The 15,835-nt window shown below is 43.0% G+C and overlaps 2 protein-coding genes across 3 annotated transcripts in view; both read left to right on the top strand.

Annotated features, from left to right (window-relative positions):
• dock8 (dedicator of cytokinesis 8) overlaps positions 1 to 13,428 on the top strand; it is a 79,290-nt gene extending 65,862 nt beyond the window's left edge. For both annotated transcript variants that reach the window (XM_080766109.1, XM_080766110.1), the window contains 4 exons: positions 5,661 to 5,804; positions 8,061 to 8,167; positions 10,600 to 10,770; positions 11,680 to 13,428. In XM_080766109.1, coding sequence (XP_080622235.1) covers positions 5,661 to 5,804; positions 8,061 to 8,167; positions 10,600 to 10,770; positions 11,680 to 11,731 — 474 coding nt within the window. In that variant the 3' untranslated portion in view covers positions 11,732 to 13,428. The remainder of the gene's footprint in view (positions 1 to 5,660; positions 5,805 to 8,060; positions 8,168 to 10,599; positions 10,771 to 11,679) is intronic.
• A 1,442-nt stretch (positions 13,429 to 14,870) lies between these two features.
• The window catches only part of aopep (aminopeptidase O (putative)), a 108,092-nt gene continuing 107,127 nt past the window's right edge, over positions 14,871 to 15,835 (top strand). Inside the window, exon 1 of the mRNA XM_080766567.1 lies at positions 14,871 to 14,890. Within this exon, the coding sequence (XP_080622693.1) occupies positions 14,885 to 14,890 (6 nt within the window). The 5' untranslated portion in view covers positions 14,871 to 14,884. The remainder of the gene's footprint in view (positions 14,891 to 15,835) is intronic.

Below are 15,835 nucleotides of genomic sequence, written 5' to 3'. Positions count from 1 at the left end.
CACATACGTTCATCCACGTCTTTTAGGTCAGGGTAGCTCCTAGTGTGTTGTTAAATATCGAGCCTATAGGAGCAACCCGTGACAGAATGGGGGCTCGTCTATACTGAACCTTTATATCTAGTTGTTTGGAAAATAGTTTAAGTGTTAAGTGTTAACAGTTTAAAGGAAAACATGGCAGAATTTACACCAGAGACGTTTTTGGGAAAAATGCGCAAACTCAGTGAGTGGTATAACCTGAAGAAAGAGGAGTTGCGGCTAGTGGCTGATTATTTAGCAGTGACGTTAGCACCGGAGATGAAGAAGGGGGAAATGGTGGAGATATTGGTGCAACGAGTGGGGGGAGAGCCGCTTGATAATGCCACTCGACAACAATTGTCAGCAGTAGAATTACAAAAAGTGGCGCTGGAACAATTAAAAATCAAAGAAAGAGAAGAGACGGAGCGTGAGCTTGCTCGTATTGCTTTAGAGAGAGAAAAACTGAGGGTCGAATTGGAAATCAAGAAATTGGAGCACGCTGCTGGACGAAATGAGAGAGTATTTGAGGTGGGGCGTAATATATGTCTCGTGCCCAAGTTTAATGAACAAGAAGTGGATGTATTCTTTTTGTCATTTGAGAAAGTGGCAAGTAGCTTAAAGTGGCCCCCAGAATGTTGGGCGCTGTTGGCACAAAGTGCATTGACAGGAAGAGCTCAAGAGGTGTATGCAGCTCTAGATGAGGAAAAATCAGCTGATTATCAGACGGTGAAAAGGATTGTTTTGGGTGCTTATGAATTAGTCCCTGAATCATATCGCCAGAAATTTCGGGGTTTGCAGAGGAAAGGGGGGGAGTCACATTTAGAATTTGCCAGACAAAAGGAGATGGCATTTGATAGGTGGTGTCGAGCCCAAAATGTGAATCAAGAGTATGATAAACTGAGGCAGCTCATCCTAACCGAGGAATTTAAAAATAGTATGCCCGCAGAGATTAAAACACATTTGGAGGATCACAAAGTAGACAATTTGCATAAAGCTGCAATATTGGCAGATGAATATGAATTGTCGCATAGGACAAATTTTGCTGGGGCAAAGACATTCTATCAAGAGGTACAGGATGAAGGGGGATTTTCAGGTTCCAGGGGAGGGGGGGAGGGGGAGGGGAGACAGGCCAGGAGCACCTTCGGGTATGCCGGCTGGACCAACATGTCATTATTGTAGGAAAAGAGGACATATAAAGGCTGAATGTTACAAATTGCAAAATGATGTGGCAAGAGAAGGGGGAGCGAGACCAGTGGGGGTGGTTTCGAGGAATTCTGAGTTGGAGAGGACTATGGAAATGTACAAGGAGTTCATTTCAGAAGGGTCAGTCATAGTTGATGGAAAGGAGAGCTCCATAGTAGTGTTGCGAGACACAGGAGCCAGTCAGTCGCTGTTAATAGAAAATGTTGGAGAGAATGACGGAACGTTTCTCAAGACATATGCGCTGATTAAAGGGGTGGGAGGGGAATATACATCTGTACCTATCCACCAAGTGATGTTAAAATCAAAAGTGGTGAGTGGGCTGGTGTCTGTGGGAATGGTTGCCAGTTTGCCAGTGCCGGGAGTAGATTTTATATTGGGTAACGACCTGGCTGGGGACAAGGTTTTTGCCAACCCTACAATCACTACAACACCAGCGGTGTCGAGGGAGACTGAGGAGTTACAGGATAGATTCCCAGGAATATTTCCCGCTTGTGTTGTGACACGAGCACAGGCGAAACAGACAACAGAAAGTGAGGGAGAAGAGGAAGCAGGAGAGGCTCAGCGTAGTGTGGCAAAGGTGTTTTTTGCAAATGTGGAAGGCTCCATTAAGACCTTTACACATAGGGATTTAGTGAAGGCCCAGCAGGAGGACCCAGACACTAAGAAGCTGTCTGAGGGTGCGATGTCACAGGAGGAAATGGAGAATGAAGCGGGGGGATTTTATGTGAACAATGGTGTACTCATGAGAAAATGGAGGGCTAGGGAGTGTCCAGCTAATCAGGACTGGAAGGTAGTGTATCAGGTGGTGCTCCCACCGGGTTATCGAGAGGACATCCTTAAATTGGCTCACGAGGTTCCGACAGCGGGACATTTAGGAATTAGGAAAACCCAAGCCAAGGTGCAACAACATTTCTATTGGCCAAAGATGCATAAGGACATAGTCTGGTTTTGTAAAACGTGTCACGCTTGTCAGATGGGGGGGAAACCAAACCAGGTTATTCCCAAGGCACCACTCATTCCGATTCCGGCCTTTGAGGAGCCTTTTACTAGAGTGTTGATAGACTGTGTAGGGCCCCTGCCAAAAACGAAAAGGGGGCATCAGTATCTGCTCACAATCATGGATGTGGCAACGAGATATCCTGAGGGAATCCCCCTGAGGAATATTAAGGCAAGAACAGTGTTGGATGCACTATTAAAGTTCTTTACCCAGTATGGCATTGCACGGGAGGTCCAATCGGATCAGGGTTCGAACTTCATGTCAGGAGTGTTTCAGGAGGTAATGCACCAGTTAGGTATAAAACAGCTGAAGTCATCGATCTACCACCCGGAGTCTCAGGGAGCCCTGGAGAGGCACCATCAGACCTTGAAAACTATGATTAGGACCTATTGTGTGGAAGACCCAGGTGACTGGGACAGAGGTATCCCTTTTTTGCTATTTGCAGCAAGGGATGCGGTAAACGAGTCAACAGGCTTTAGTCCGTTTGAATTGGTGTTTGGTCATGAGGTAAGGGGACAGTTGAAGTTGGTAAAAGAGAAGTTTCTTGGGCAGGAGGCCGAGGTGAACATCTTGGATTATGTTTCAGAGTTTAAGTCCAGACTGAGGGCAGCCTGTGGGATTGCGGGAGAGCATTTGAAGGGTGCCCAAGAAAAAATGAAGGCTACATATGACCAGACAGCTCAGAGGCGCAGTTTTAATGTGGGGGACAGGGTGTTGGTACTGTTACCTATTAGGGGAGATCCCCTGCAGGCGCGGTTTAGTGGACCCTATGTAATTGGTGAGAAGATCAGCGAGGTGAATTATGTCATTAACACTCCGGATAGACGTAAGAAGAAAAGGTTGTGTCACATAAATATGGTGAAGCGGTATCATGGTCGGGAGGAGAAGCCAGTGGCGGCTATTACCATAGGAAAGAGTGACCCAGAGGAGGAAGGTGGGGCAGAGAGTTTGGAGCCAGTGGGAATCCGGTTGCTAAACAGTGAGGTGATGGATAAGTGGGGTCCGTTGGTGGAGCATCTACAACCAAGTCAGGGGGAGGACGTGTATGCTCTGATCCAGCAGTTTCCGGAGGTGTTTACTGACACTCCGGGGTTGACCTCGGGGGTTAAACATGATATAGAAATAGGGGATGCCTTGCCTGTCAAGCAGCATCCCTATAGGTTAAATCCTACGAAGATGGCTGCAGTTAGGGAAGAAATAAAATACATGCTAGAGCATGATATTATTGAACCTAGCAGTAGTGATTGGAGCTCGCCGGTGGTACTCGTGCCAAAACCGGATGGGAGTATTAGGATGTGTGTGGATTTTCGCAAGGTAAATGCAGTGTCTAAGGCAGACTCATTTCCGCTTCCCAGAATTGAGGACTGCATTGATAGAATTGGCTCAGCTACATACGTATCTAAGTTTGACTTGTTGAAAGGATATTGGCAGGTGCCGTTGACAGAACGGGCCAGAGAGATCTCAGCATTTGTGACTCCCGATGGACTGTATCAATTTCGGGTCCTGCCGTTTGGGTTGAGAAATGCTCCGGCCTGCTTTCAGCGTCTGATGAGCCAGGTCACCAGAGGACTGAGGAACTGTGTAACCTATATTGACGATGTGGTTTTGTACCATGATACGTGGGACGAACATGTAGCTCAGATAAGAGAGTTCTTTGCCCGGTTGACAGAAGCCAACCTAGTCATTAACTTAGCAAAAAGCGAGATTGGCAAGGCTCAGGTGACGTATTTAGGGCACGTGGTAGGTCGTGGTCAGGTCCGCCCACGTACCGCTAAGGTACACGCCATTAATGATCTGCCTGTACCTCAGACAAAAAAGCAGCTCATGAGAGTATTGGGAATGTGCGGTTTCTATAGGAAGTTTGTTCCTAATTTTGCGGCAACTACAGAACCCCTCACGAATCTTTTGAAGAAAACTGTGAAATTTATTTGGAACGAGAAGTGTCAGATAGCATTCGAGCAGGTAAAGGCCATCTTAACCTGTCAGCCTGTGTTAGCGGCACCTGATTTTGGGAAACCATTTAAACTGGCGGTAGATGCATGTGATGTGGGAATCGGAGGGGTGCTCATGCAGGAGGACTGTGAGGGTATGGATAGACCAGTCGCTTACTATTCGAAAAAACTGAACCGACACCAAAAGTTCTATTCAACTATAGAAAAGGAAGGGTTGGCATTGGTGTTGGGGTTGCAGCATTTTGAGATCTATGTGACCAATGGTTGTGGGGAGGTTGTAGTGTATACTGACCACAACCCTCTGGTTTTCATTGAGAAGTTTAAGACCAAGAACCAGAGGCTCTTTAGATGGGGTCTGGTCCTGCAGCAATACAATCTGCGCATACAGCATGTAGCAGGGAAGGATAATGTCATTGCTGACACACTGTCTAGGGCAGCGGGCTGAAAAAGTGCTAGGGGAGTTGAAGAGAATAAGAAGATGTAGAGTATATGTGCAGGATAAAGAAAAGTAGAATTTTCTTTTTTTTTATGGGGGGAGATGTTAGGATATTGTGCTCTGGGGCAGCAGAGGGTTTCACATATATATATACACATCAGTCATATCATTCCACCTCATGCACACATGGTTTGTTTATTTGTTTTATTATGTTGGCACCGCCTCTACGTCACAACATTGGAGGCCGGCCACTGGAAGTACGACGTCATAAAATAGACGTCATCACAACGGGACGGGAGACGGAGGAAATGTTTGGACAGCACGGTGTCTAGGGCGTGAGGCAACAGTTAGGAGGACGCGACTCAGTGGTACCGACCGACACATACGAAGGCCACCGGCCAGCTGCACTGAACTAGACGATAGGCCACGGAGGGATAGCGCTGTCCTAAGTAGGTCTATAGTGTTACAGTGGGGTGGGTGTATAGTGGAGCTTCGCGTAGTTGGAACGTTGTTACTGACCGTCCCTTGTTGTCCTCCTGTGTCGGCGCTGAGCCACGACTAATCCATAAAACTAGAAAATACCCTACGGGGAACGAAAAAAGAAGCAAACCAACGGAAGCTATTAAAATAGTAACGACGCGGGTTGTTATCCCCGCACCTGAACACCTACCGATCCAGCACCTCGCTTCGGCTGTGGGCCAACGCCAGAGCTGGCCGTGGACAACAGGTGAGTGGACCGGGGTGTTGGTGATGCGGGGGCCGGTGCCGTTTTTGTTTTAGTTTGACATATGCACGCTCACACGCACATACGTTCATCCACGTCTTTTAGGTCAGGGTAGCTCCTAGTGTGTTGTTAAATATCGAGCCTATAGGAGCAACCCGTGACAATCACACTTTACAAATCAGGATCCAACTGGCTCATATTGATTTTGGATGACAGTAGAAAACAGCATTTTTTGAACGGAATGTCCCTGCGAACAGAGGTTTGGAATCACCCGCCATGGCATCATTTTACAACTGGCGCATTTTCACCATTCTTTCTGTCTTGTCTCTCCAGTTTGATCTGACTCCTATTGAGGTGGCGATTGAAGACATGCAGAAGAAGACGAGAGAGCTAGCCATTGCCACACACAGAGAGCAGCCAGATGCTAAGATGTTACAGATGCTGCTGCAAGGCTCTGTGGGAGCGACCGTTAACCAGGTATCCTACAGCTACCGAGTGGGGAGCGCTAGCTATTATTTACCGTTTCCCCATCTAATCCCTTCTTGTCATAACACAAAGCACCTGCTCTGTTGAGGTCTATTTAATTCAATGAACAAAATGATTGGCAAATGATCTGTTCTTCTTTTAAATTATTGCCCTCTGCGTAGCAACATCTTGTCTTTTTCTCTTAATCCCAGAGGGATTCTCATTAGCATAAACAAACATAAACCAACCTGTATTTATTGAAGACATTTACAGTTTCCATAGTGCAGTAATCACAGGGCACAGGTGGGGGGACGTGACGTTGATTGCACATCAAAGCCCTCAGTCCATCCGCTGCCCCTAATCCTCCCTCCTCTCTGCCTTCTCTCCTGATTTAGTTAAAACATCAATTCGCATCCCCTTCTCCCCTTTCATGTTCCTGTGCCGCATGGCACACCGCTGAACTGCAGGTCTCTTTGATCTGATCGCTCCTAGCGCCTGTCGGGTAAACGTTGGAGTAATGACAGAGCTAGCTGCTACAACAGTCCCACCCCCCAGATGCTTCGTCTTCTATATTCTAAATCTGACAGGCCCCTTGTTTCAACATGATGGCTACCGGTATATATCATCTATGTATCTATATCTATATAATATCCTATATTACCAGTAAGACGCCTGAGGGCGAGGTCGCGTGCAGTGGCCATATATGGAGCGTGTCTTGAGTCTACAGGGTTTGATGAGGTCAGATGAACATATGGAATGTCAGAACAGGTCAGCTCCATATTTATGTAGATCTAAGGGTGGCAGTGGGGGCAGTGTCTTGAGTGTACAGGGTTTGATGAGGGCCCAGGTAAGGCCGGGCCCTAATTCTCGGGCCTGTTGAGAACTCTAGTTTCCGCCGGCTGCCGTCGCCGCTGCACAAATAACTTTGGGGCAGGCCCGTCAAGAGTTTAAATGGACAGGTATCAGTCAAAAGGGAGACATCAAAGAGGATGGATGGGGAAGGTTCTGACATATATCCATATACTAATGTTGATGACATCAGGGATCTCCATATATGGGCTTAATTGCGACAGCAGGTTGCATTTACTATGACATCCCTGATGGCACGTTATGTTACAAGACTTGGGCACTATATTTGGGGGCTTTCACCATATATGGGGATTTCGAGTGATACACTGACTGACTGACTGATTTGGCTAGTGGGAGGGCCAGACGGCCACCAGACCACGGCCACGTCACTCTGACTCAGACATAACCATAAACACACCCGTCATGCCAATATAGAGGCATATAGATGGGTTTGGCAAGGATTCAGGGGAGTACGATGCCCACCATTGTGTAGTTCGGTATGCGGTTGTCCGGGTACATTGGGTACTCGATGATTGATAAAGCCCCGAAACTATGACTCAGACATCGGTGGAATTAGCAGTGCATCGTAGGTGTGAGGGTTCAAGTAGCGGCCCAAACCGCAAATGTGCGAGGGCTGCATGGCCCGAACTGCTATTATATATATACTGTATACAGTATAATGTTCAGCAGCAGCCCCTGTAAACATATAACTCTGTAATAATGGAAGAGATATCGTGTTTTGGGGATGTCTGTCCATGCTTCAGCCCAAGAGAGCTGTTAGTAATGCTAATCAGCTCTGTTTAGATGTGCCTGTCATGACGGTGGGCGCATGAGCCTCGCTGTGGTTTTATGATAGGATAACAAGATCTCACACAGGGCGTATGGGAAGACAAATGGCAGGTCGGCACGGGGGTTTGCAATTGATGTTGGCTGAATGTTTATTTTTTGTCCCCTTGTGTTCGAAATCGAAATCTGGTTCGCAGTAGCAGTTCACCCACTAGCAAGCCATCTTTCTCAGAGTGAGAGAGAAGAATTATTTACCCTGTTCTTTAACCCATTCTGACCTGAGATCAGATTAAATGTCTGTTTGAAAATGACAGTTTTCTGAAAAAGCTATGTTTCTATGTCAGTTAAAAGTATTTATTTTATCCATTTATTATTTATATCCTTTACTACCTGTTTATTTTATTTTATTGTTGCTTTTTTTTGTTGTTGTTGTCTTCTTTTGTGATGTAACCGGGCGGTTGGGGTATATGTGGGGTTTTTTGTCTACAAAAATTGAAAATCCTATGAATAAAGTTATAAAAAGAAAACATAATGCTAACACCAAAAGGGGTTCCCGCCTAAAATGGGTTAAATGCACTCACATGCACACCGGTTGAACTTTTCCTTTCTCTTTATTCTTCCTCCTCTCTGCAGGGCCCGTTGGAGGTGGCCCAGGTTTTCCTGAATGAGATCCCAGCGGACCCCAAGCTCTTCCGTCACCACAACAAACTACGGCTGTGTTTTAAAGAGTTCATTATGAGGTACGATCCGGTCCAAACCTAGATCCAGTCTAACGTACATAACAGAAAAGCGGGGAAAGCCCTTTGAACCTGTGGTGGGCCAGTATCCCAACAGGCTCCATATTTATTTGTCCCCTTAGGGAGTGAGAGTTACTTTCGGGTGCATTTGTACACTTGTTGACTCATTGAGTTAAATGAACACCCAGGATTTGACCATGTAAAGAGGGTACTGTGACTGTTGGAGAGATGGGGCTGATAATATCTATATTGGATGATACTTCAGGGAAGACTGACAGGTATGATGAATGTGATTTATTATAACTCATCTTGACAAGGTCTTTTTCCATTTCCCACATGACATATAAAGATGTTTTCCCCCCATAATATTGCTCAGCTGGTTTTAATTTCAATGCAGTTGCAAAACATGATTGTTCCCAAGAGTTGTTTGAATATGTTTTTGAATATTCATAACATCTGAGTGTGTATTTGCATGTGTGTATACATCTACGTAACAGGACAATCTTTTAATTTTAATATCCTTAGCTTACAGTACATCACATTCCAACTGTCTTGATTTCTGCAAAGAGGTCAGCAAATATTTACAGTAATTTCCCAAACATAATTTTCCCCCCTAATGCATGCAAGATGAGACTCATTTCTACAGAACTATGCCATGTTTTTTTTTTCTTTTCTTTTTTTCAAAATGGAATTAAGGAAAGCTTCACTTGTATGCTATTCTTTCCACCTCATACGTTGGAGCTCATGTCTAATCTTTCAAATGTCACCCATTCCTTAATCCTGCTTATTTCAGTAATAATTAATTATTCTTAATATTATTGAGGCTGTATGTACAGTATGTAACAAGTAACTCTGCCCACAGTGACTCTATACAGTGTATCAGCATCATTATAAAGGGCAATATTGTACGTGTTTTTGGCTTTTGTGCCTTTATTGATAGTTACCGTGAAGACAGACAGGAAAAAGAGAAGGGGAGAGACATGCAGCAAAGGTTGTCATGAACGGGACTCGAACACGCGACGTGCTGTCAGGCCAGAGCCTATATGTGGCATGCGCCTGGACCACTAGGCCAGCAGGCGCCCAGATCTGCTATTTTCATTGAATGTTTGCCCAAGAATAGAGATGCTAAGGGTTCATAGAGATGCTAAGGGTTCAAGCCCTTTTTGCCAATGGACAAAAAATCCTAACATCTGGCTTTTGTCTTTACTGAAAGAGGTTTCAATTGACATCGGGATAAATGAGCATGATCGCAGGTATAATGGAATTAATTTTATTTATTTCTGTTTGTTTGTTTGTATGTACAGTATATAGTTGGAGGTTGCTACCGACACGGCAACATTTCAGCACTACTTCTGCAGCCGTAGGACAAATTTTGCTGCTGTTACTAACTGCAGTGTTTATTAGTTTTTTGGCCAGGTGTTTGGTGCCCCCCTGAGCTTGGTGTCCAGTTGTAGTTGTAGCCCCTAAAGCCTGTGCATTAAACAATAACACAAACTTCAGAAGAATGTGGTGTTGACATAATGTTGTGACATAATGTCATTCAGGTTACATCTTCCAAATATGACAATGGAAGCTCTATCCAATCGCAGTTTGTGTTGTTCAATTAGGAAAACACACGAAAAGGTAAAAGGAACAAACAAAAAGGGAGACAAAAGTAACCTGCATTCGTAACAGGCCTAGAAGAATAAGGAATGGGTCACATATACTGTGAGAAGGAGTTCCTTGGCAAGTAAATCTATGAATTTACAAAATATAATATCATTCACAGTCGCATTCTCTGTACATTTCAAGACAGGAAGTGAGTTAATTAAATATCCGCAGATGCGATGGAAAATTCTCATCGGCAGTTCATAGACGATGTGCACATTTACTGTATACTGTTACACAACATTGCCGTTTTCCATATTACTCTCATTAAAAGCAGAGAGATAAACTCAGACATGTGTTTGCAATCTTCACCGTCTCTCCGCTTTCCTGCCCACACCAGGATTTGGCTATTATACATGTCATGATGGAACACCCCATACCTGTCCTCTGCACTGACTTCAGACCCTGTGGTGTTCAGCTGTCACCATGTACTCTCCCCTTCTCGGCACATGGGGAAGAATAGGATTTTATTTCTCAGCCATTTGTGACCGTGAAAATCTATTTTGTTCCACTGCTAATACAGATGTCTTGGAAACGGCCCTGTAGGGAAGACATCGTTAGGTTCTCATTATAGCAAAGAATACTTGGAAACTACCAACAAGGCGCTCCATATACTGTCAAGTACATTGTTAACCCTTATAGAGAGGAACTGTGCACCAATATAGGTGATGTCATGCAGCCATTCATTCATTCATTCTACCATTCCACTAGACCTTTCTCACTTACAGTATACCCACCTCCTCTCCTCATCTTTCCTCTGCTCTGCTCTCCTCTTCTCCACCGTGTAGGTGTGGGGAGGCGGTTGAGAAGAACAAGTACCTGATCACATCAGACCAGAAGGAGTATCAGCAGGAACTGAAGAAGAACTACAATCGCCTGAGAGAAAGCCTGAGGCCTATGCTGGAGAGGAAGATCCCTGAGCTGTACAAACCCATCATCAGACCACTTCTGGAGAACAGGTAAATATCTGTATGTTCTTTGGGAGAACCATAGTTCTATAGTTTATCTTTTCTTTTAATCTAGTTTTTTCGTAATGCAGTAGTTTTTATTTTATTTCTGTTTTGTGAAGCGACGTTGAGTAGTAGAAAAGTGCTATATAAATTGTATTATTAATCTGTACAATTGGTAGTTGAATATTATTGCTTGTTTCCCCCAAAAGACTGTTTAGATTTAGACTAAACCGGCTTGGAGTTTTTCAGATCATGTTATTTCCGGGTATCTTCTTCTTCGGAAGTCCTAGAATCACTCAGGTTGTGGAAGAGCATTTTACCAGCATTAAACTTGAGTGTTTTGTGTCATCTCCCGCTGTTGTGATTCAGCACCAAAGACACTTTCCCTTTCTGCCCGATGTGTGCGACTTGGACTAGAGAGACTTTGACCATTGTAATACATTGTGTGTTTGTTGAAGACAATGCTGAGAGTTTAGCTTAAAAATAGTGAAAATAGTAGTTCAGCTATTTGTCTTACAAATAAGTAGCCTATAGGGCTTAAGTGGTTTGCGAAAATATTCCCTTTTGTTCTTTTTTAATTGAATTCTGCTCTTGCCCAATGTCAGTCACCAGATACAGGCATGTTTTGATAAAGGCCCATGTCTGGCTAAATGTCCATCATCCACGCCATGTTGCTTTCAATCAATCTCAGAGCAGTAGACTTAAGTGTTTGTAATGCATGTCTTTTTTGACATGTGAGGATGTATTTTATCTTGCTGTCATTGTGTGCTCCTACCACCCCTTCCCTGCTCTCTCTCTCTCTGCCTGTCTCCTTTTTACCGACTCCACCTCCTCTCTTCACGCCTAATCTTGTGTTTATGTCTCTCTGCTCTTCCTGCCTCCTCCCTCCTCTTCTGTACCCCCCCCCCCCCCCCAAAGGGATTCCTTCAAACGGTTGAGTTTCCGCAGAACTCAAGAGGAAAACTCCTGAGATGCGGTGGCTCATCTGAGCGAGCATAAAGGAAAGGGAGGATGTCACAGAGCAGAGATGGGAGGAGAAGAGATAAGATGAAAGAGGAGAGGACAGAAGAAAGGGACGGCTCGCTGGAGATGGCCCTGCAATGCTGTGTGGGGTGGAGCATTACAGTACAAACGTGTCTGTTCACAACAACACAATCTAGTTTCTAAGACCACTCTAGTGTTTTTTAGTTTTTTTTAAGGTTGCTGTGTTTTGCTTTATTCTCATGTTTTTTCTTTTTTCATTCTTAGTCAGTTGTTTGCCATAGGAAGTGAAGGAGGAAGTGGGATAAGGACATTACGTAACAGTGGGGATAGAGATTGTGAACACAGTGAAGCTTATTCAAAATGCCAGTGCACCTTTCATATTTCTGTTCTTGCTTCTATTTGTGTTGACTTTTGGGATGACTTAAAGTCCTGATAATGCTGCAAACCCTCTGAACAGCAAAAACATCAGTGTCAATGTATTAATTTGTAACTGAGGATTTTACTGGGTACCTGTAGGCAGGTTGGATGAGGATGAGAATAGAGGTCCTTGCTGGCCCAGGGACTGTGTGTGTGTGTGTGTGTGTGTGTGTGTGTGTGTGTGTGTGTGTGTGTGTGCGCCCACACGCACCTAAGCAAAGCAGGCTTATGACAATGTGTGCACTCAGAAATGTGAAAAATAAATGTGTATGCATTTGAATATTATAATGGCAATATGCATTATATTTTGCTTGTGTGCTGAAGCGTTTTTGTACTAAATGATTGATGTCAAATGATGATGATGATTCAAGGGCTTCTGAGCATCCACCCCTCTCAGTGTCTCTGGATGGTATGTGCCACTCCGCAGAGCAATTCTATGGATGGATTTCACTGTAAAAATAGATGCAACATATTCCTGCTTTGATTACCAAGTCCATGTACTTGATGTTATTTTTTGTTAGAAACAATATCCTGTGTAGATATTAGCAGAGTTTTAACTTATTAAAAGTGAACCAAAACAATTTCACTGAAGTCAGATATGGAATTGGTCATGGTACATAACTTAGCTGTATGTTGATAAATGAGGCTTATTTTTAAATCCACATGATAATATATGTAATGCTGATAATAAATTAGACACTTACAAAGAAAATGTTTACAATCTTTGAGAGATTATTTTGCATTTTATTCTATGGAAAAGAAACATTTTTAGATCAACGGCAATAATCATTTTATATTACCATGATTCTTGTGTCACAGTGATGATGCAGGTCTCAATAAATTCTTAGTAACATTGTACATATAACAGTGGTGTCTTAATTGATTGTAAATACATTATTTGATAGGATATTTAGACCTATAGTGCTACATTTAAACCATTATTTGTTTACTAACCAGAGAGCTGTGATGTTTTATGAGGTCGTCATCATATTGTGCTTTCAGCATACATTCCAAGATAGAAAGCTCTCTACTTGGCAGTAAATGTCACATTGCATTCCATTTAGTTTTCTGTTATAGCCTAGGCCATGAGTTTTCTCCACCCATTACAAATGTATAGACAATTGGTATCTGTTTGTTATTAATAGTGGCATTTAAGCACTGGAAACTGTACATTTTTTCTTTTTTATGCTAACATGCATTGTATGTGGAATTATAATTCCTTTTGATGCACAAAATGTCAAGGTCACGCACCTGAATAAAACTTAATATATACGAGTGTTGTACTGCAAATTCATCAACTCAAACACGTTTTTTAACAGCTAAAGCTTACAGAAATGTAGCACTAATGAATCAATACAAAGAAAGTGTCAGAGTTACATGTATAATGATACTTAACATTTTTCAACATCTCTGTATGGGTCCTCATTAATGTTCAATTTGATGGTACCATTTCTGTCTATAGTCATGCGTATGATGTGCGTTGCGTGTGCGTTTGTGTGTGTTTGTGCACGTGTGTGCATGGGAAAAGTACGTTTTGTTAAGTAAAAGTATCTATACTCAAAATGATTTAATGTACCAAATCCAAAAGTAGAAAGTACTCATTATGCAGAATGTCGAAAACGAGATACTAGGGTATTCCTAAATAAATAATTTCAAACAAACAACTTTAAAAATTCATAAAAATCGTTTTAAAATAGTAGATCTACTAGTCGGGGGATATTAATAAAATCTGGGAATAAATGTCTTACCAATAATTTTCTTCGCCAATGTGTTTCGGTTTTGTGGCAGCTGCTGAAAGTTGGGGTACCATCAACAACCAATAGCCTATGCCCTATGATATAGGCTATTGGTATAATGACATTTAGAATATGCAAAATTTTCTAAATTTCATTATACTTAAAGTAGCATGTGACGTGTCAAACTAGGGGTTTTTCATGATTCTGAAATCATTCATAGCATTTGTTTTACACGAAAAACACTCCTTGGGCTAAATTCGGCCATAGCCACTTGCCCAAATGTGCTGACCTCATTACATTTGTACATCACACATGCTACTTAAAGCACAATGAAATTTAGAAAATGTTGCCTTATATTAGTTGTTGATGGTACCCGTACCCCAACTTTTAGCAGCTGTCAAAAATTACCCTAGGGTGGTTGAATAGAAACCAATGTGGGATATGTTAGTAGATGATCCTTCATCCTTTACAAGTTTACAAACACATTGGTGAAGAAAATTATTGGTAAAGAATGCAGAGCAGAGAAGTGGTTAATGTATTATGTTTTGTAATACAACACATATGTATATATACTCTAAGTCTAAGGTGTACACCTATGTATGTGGTCATGTACCCATGTGGTCATGGGCACCAGTATATGACTATAGGGTACCAGTAGGGGGCGCCAGAAACAGAGAGAGGTAGGCCTATAGTGCTGCAATGTTGCCTGCTAATGAGAGAGAGAGGGGGGGAGCTGCACCGCCACTCAGTTCACACGGGTGTGATTTTTTTTTACTTTACATCAGTGTCACGGTGGGGTGTGTGTGTGTATGTGCGTGTGTGCCTGTTGACCGATGAAGATTGATGATACATTTGAAAGAGTGTTCCTTTCAGCCAGGGTATCAAAAGTTCAGCATAATATTCCATTTATTCTTAAAAACTACAAGCACTGCTGTCGCTTAAATATGACGACATGTGTTTACCGAGAGGAAGTAGCTGCATGCTGGATGCAGGTCGGTACACTACATTTCATGAGCTTCACACTCCCGTACAGTACCATAGTCTAAGTCTACACTGCTATCAGCTGCTACATAATCTTTTTAATTGCGCGTTATTGTCATTCCAAGCGTCATAACGTTCCAATATAACGAATAACTTTATTGTAGCGCTACCGGCGTACGGACTGTGGGACTTGGAATAAACAAAAGCATTGGATACTCTTTGCTGATCTGAGAGCGGCTTGATTTCACTAAGGAGATTAATAAAGTATTTCTATTCTAAGTCTTGCCGCTGTGTCGCATACCTGCTCAAGTTACACCAGAAACCCCCCGCAAAGCATCTATAAATCAGAATGAGTCACTACCCATATTAAAGGATTTCCTTTCACATGACAAACGGTACGCCAAACGCGCGTGTGGTGCTACTCATCTATGAAAGTTTATGACTGCAGCAATTATTTTTGCTCTGAAAGTCTTTTAAAGGGAAGCTTTTAAGCTCCTTTGATAAGGTGGGTTATAAGTTATGCTGTCAGAACCATTCTCTTGTCCAGTATGTATGCCAGCCAGGCGTGTTGCTACCTGTGCTGCCTTTAAGCATACAGCCATTAACCTGTTTCAAGACTCAACATTAAAATGCCAGATTTACTTGTGAGTCAGCTAATAGGCCACAGGCTCTAGATAATAACCTTTTATTTATTTAACATTCTTAAGGTGTTGTACCACCAAGCGAGCCCATACCAGCCCCACTGCTGATTCCCACCACCCTTGAACACTTCAAGTACAGTTAAGAGTGGTGTGTTTTGGACCTGTCTGGTGAAGGAGGGAGATATAAGCTTCTCTGTCTCTGCCTGTAGCTCTGTAGATTATCCCATGTTTTTGTGCGATCAAATGTGTTTTTATGGCTTCGGTGCTACACAGAGAAAACTCTGAGGAATTCTGGCTGTAAATGGTAATTGCACC

Source organism: Protomyctophum bolini, assembly GCF_963924005.1.
Source record: "Protomyctophum bolini genome assembly, chromosome: 6".
Taxonomy (NCBI): domain Eukaryota; kingdom Metazoa; phylum Chordata; class Actinopteri; order Myctophiformes; family Myctophidae; genus Protomyctophum; species Protomyctophum bolini.
The sequence above is the reverse complement of the archived record's forward strand: the minus strand, read 5'-3'. Positions and strand labels throughout refer to the sequence as shown.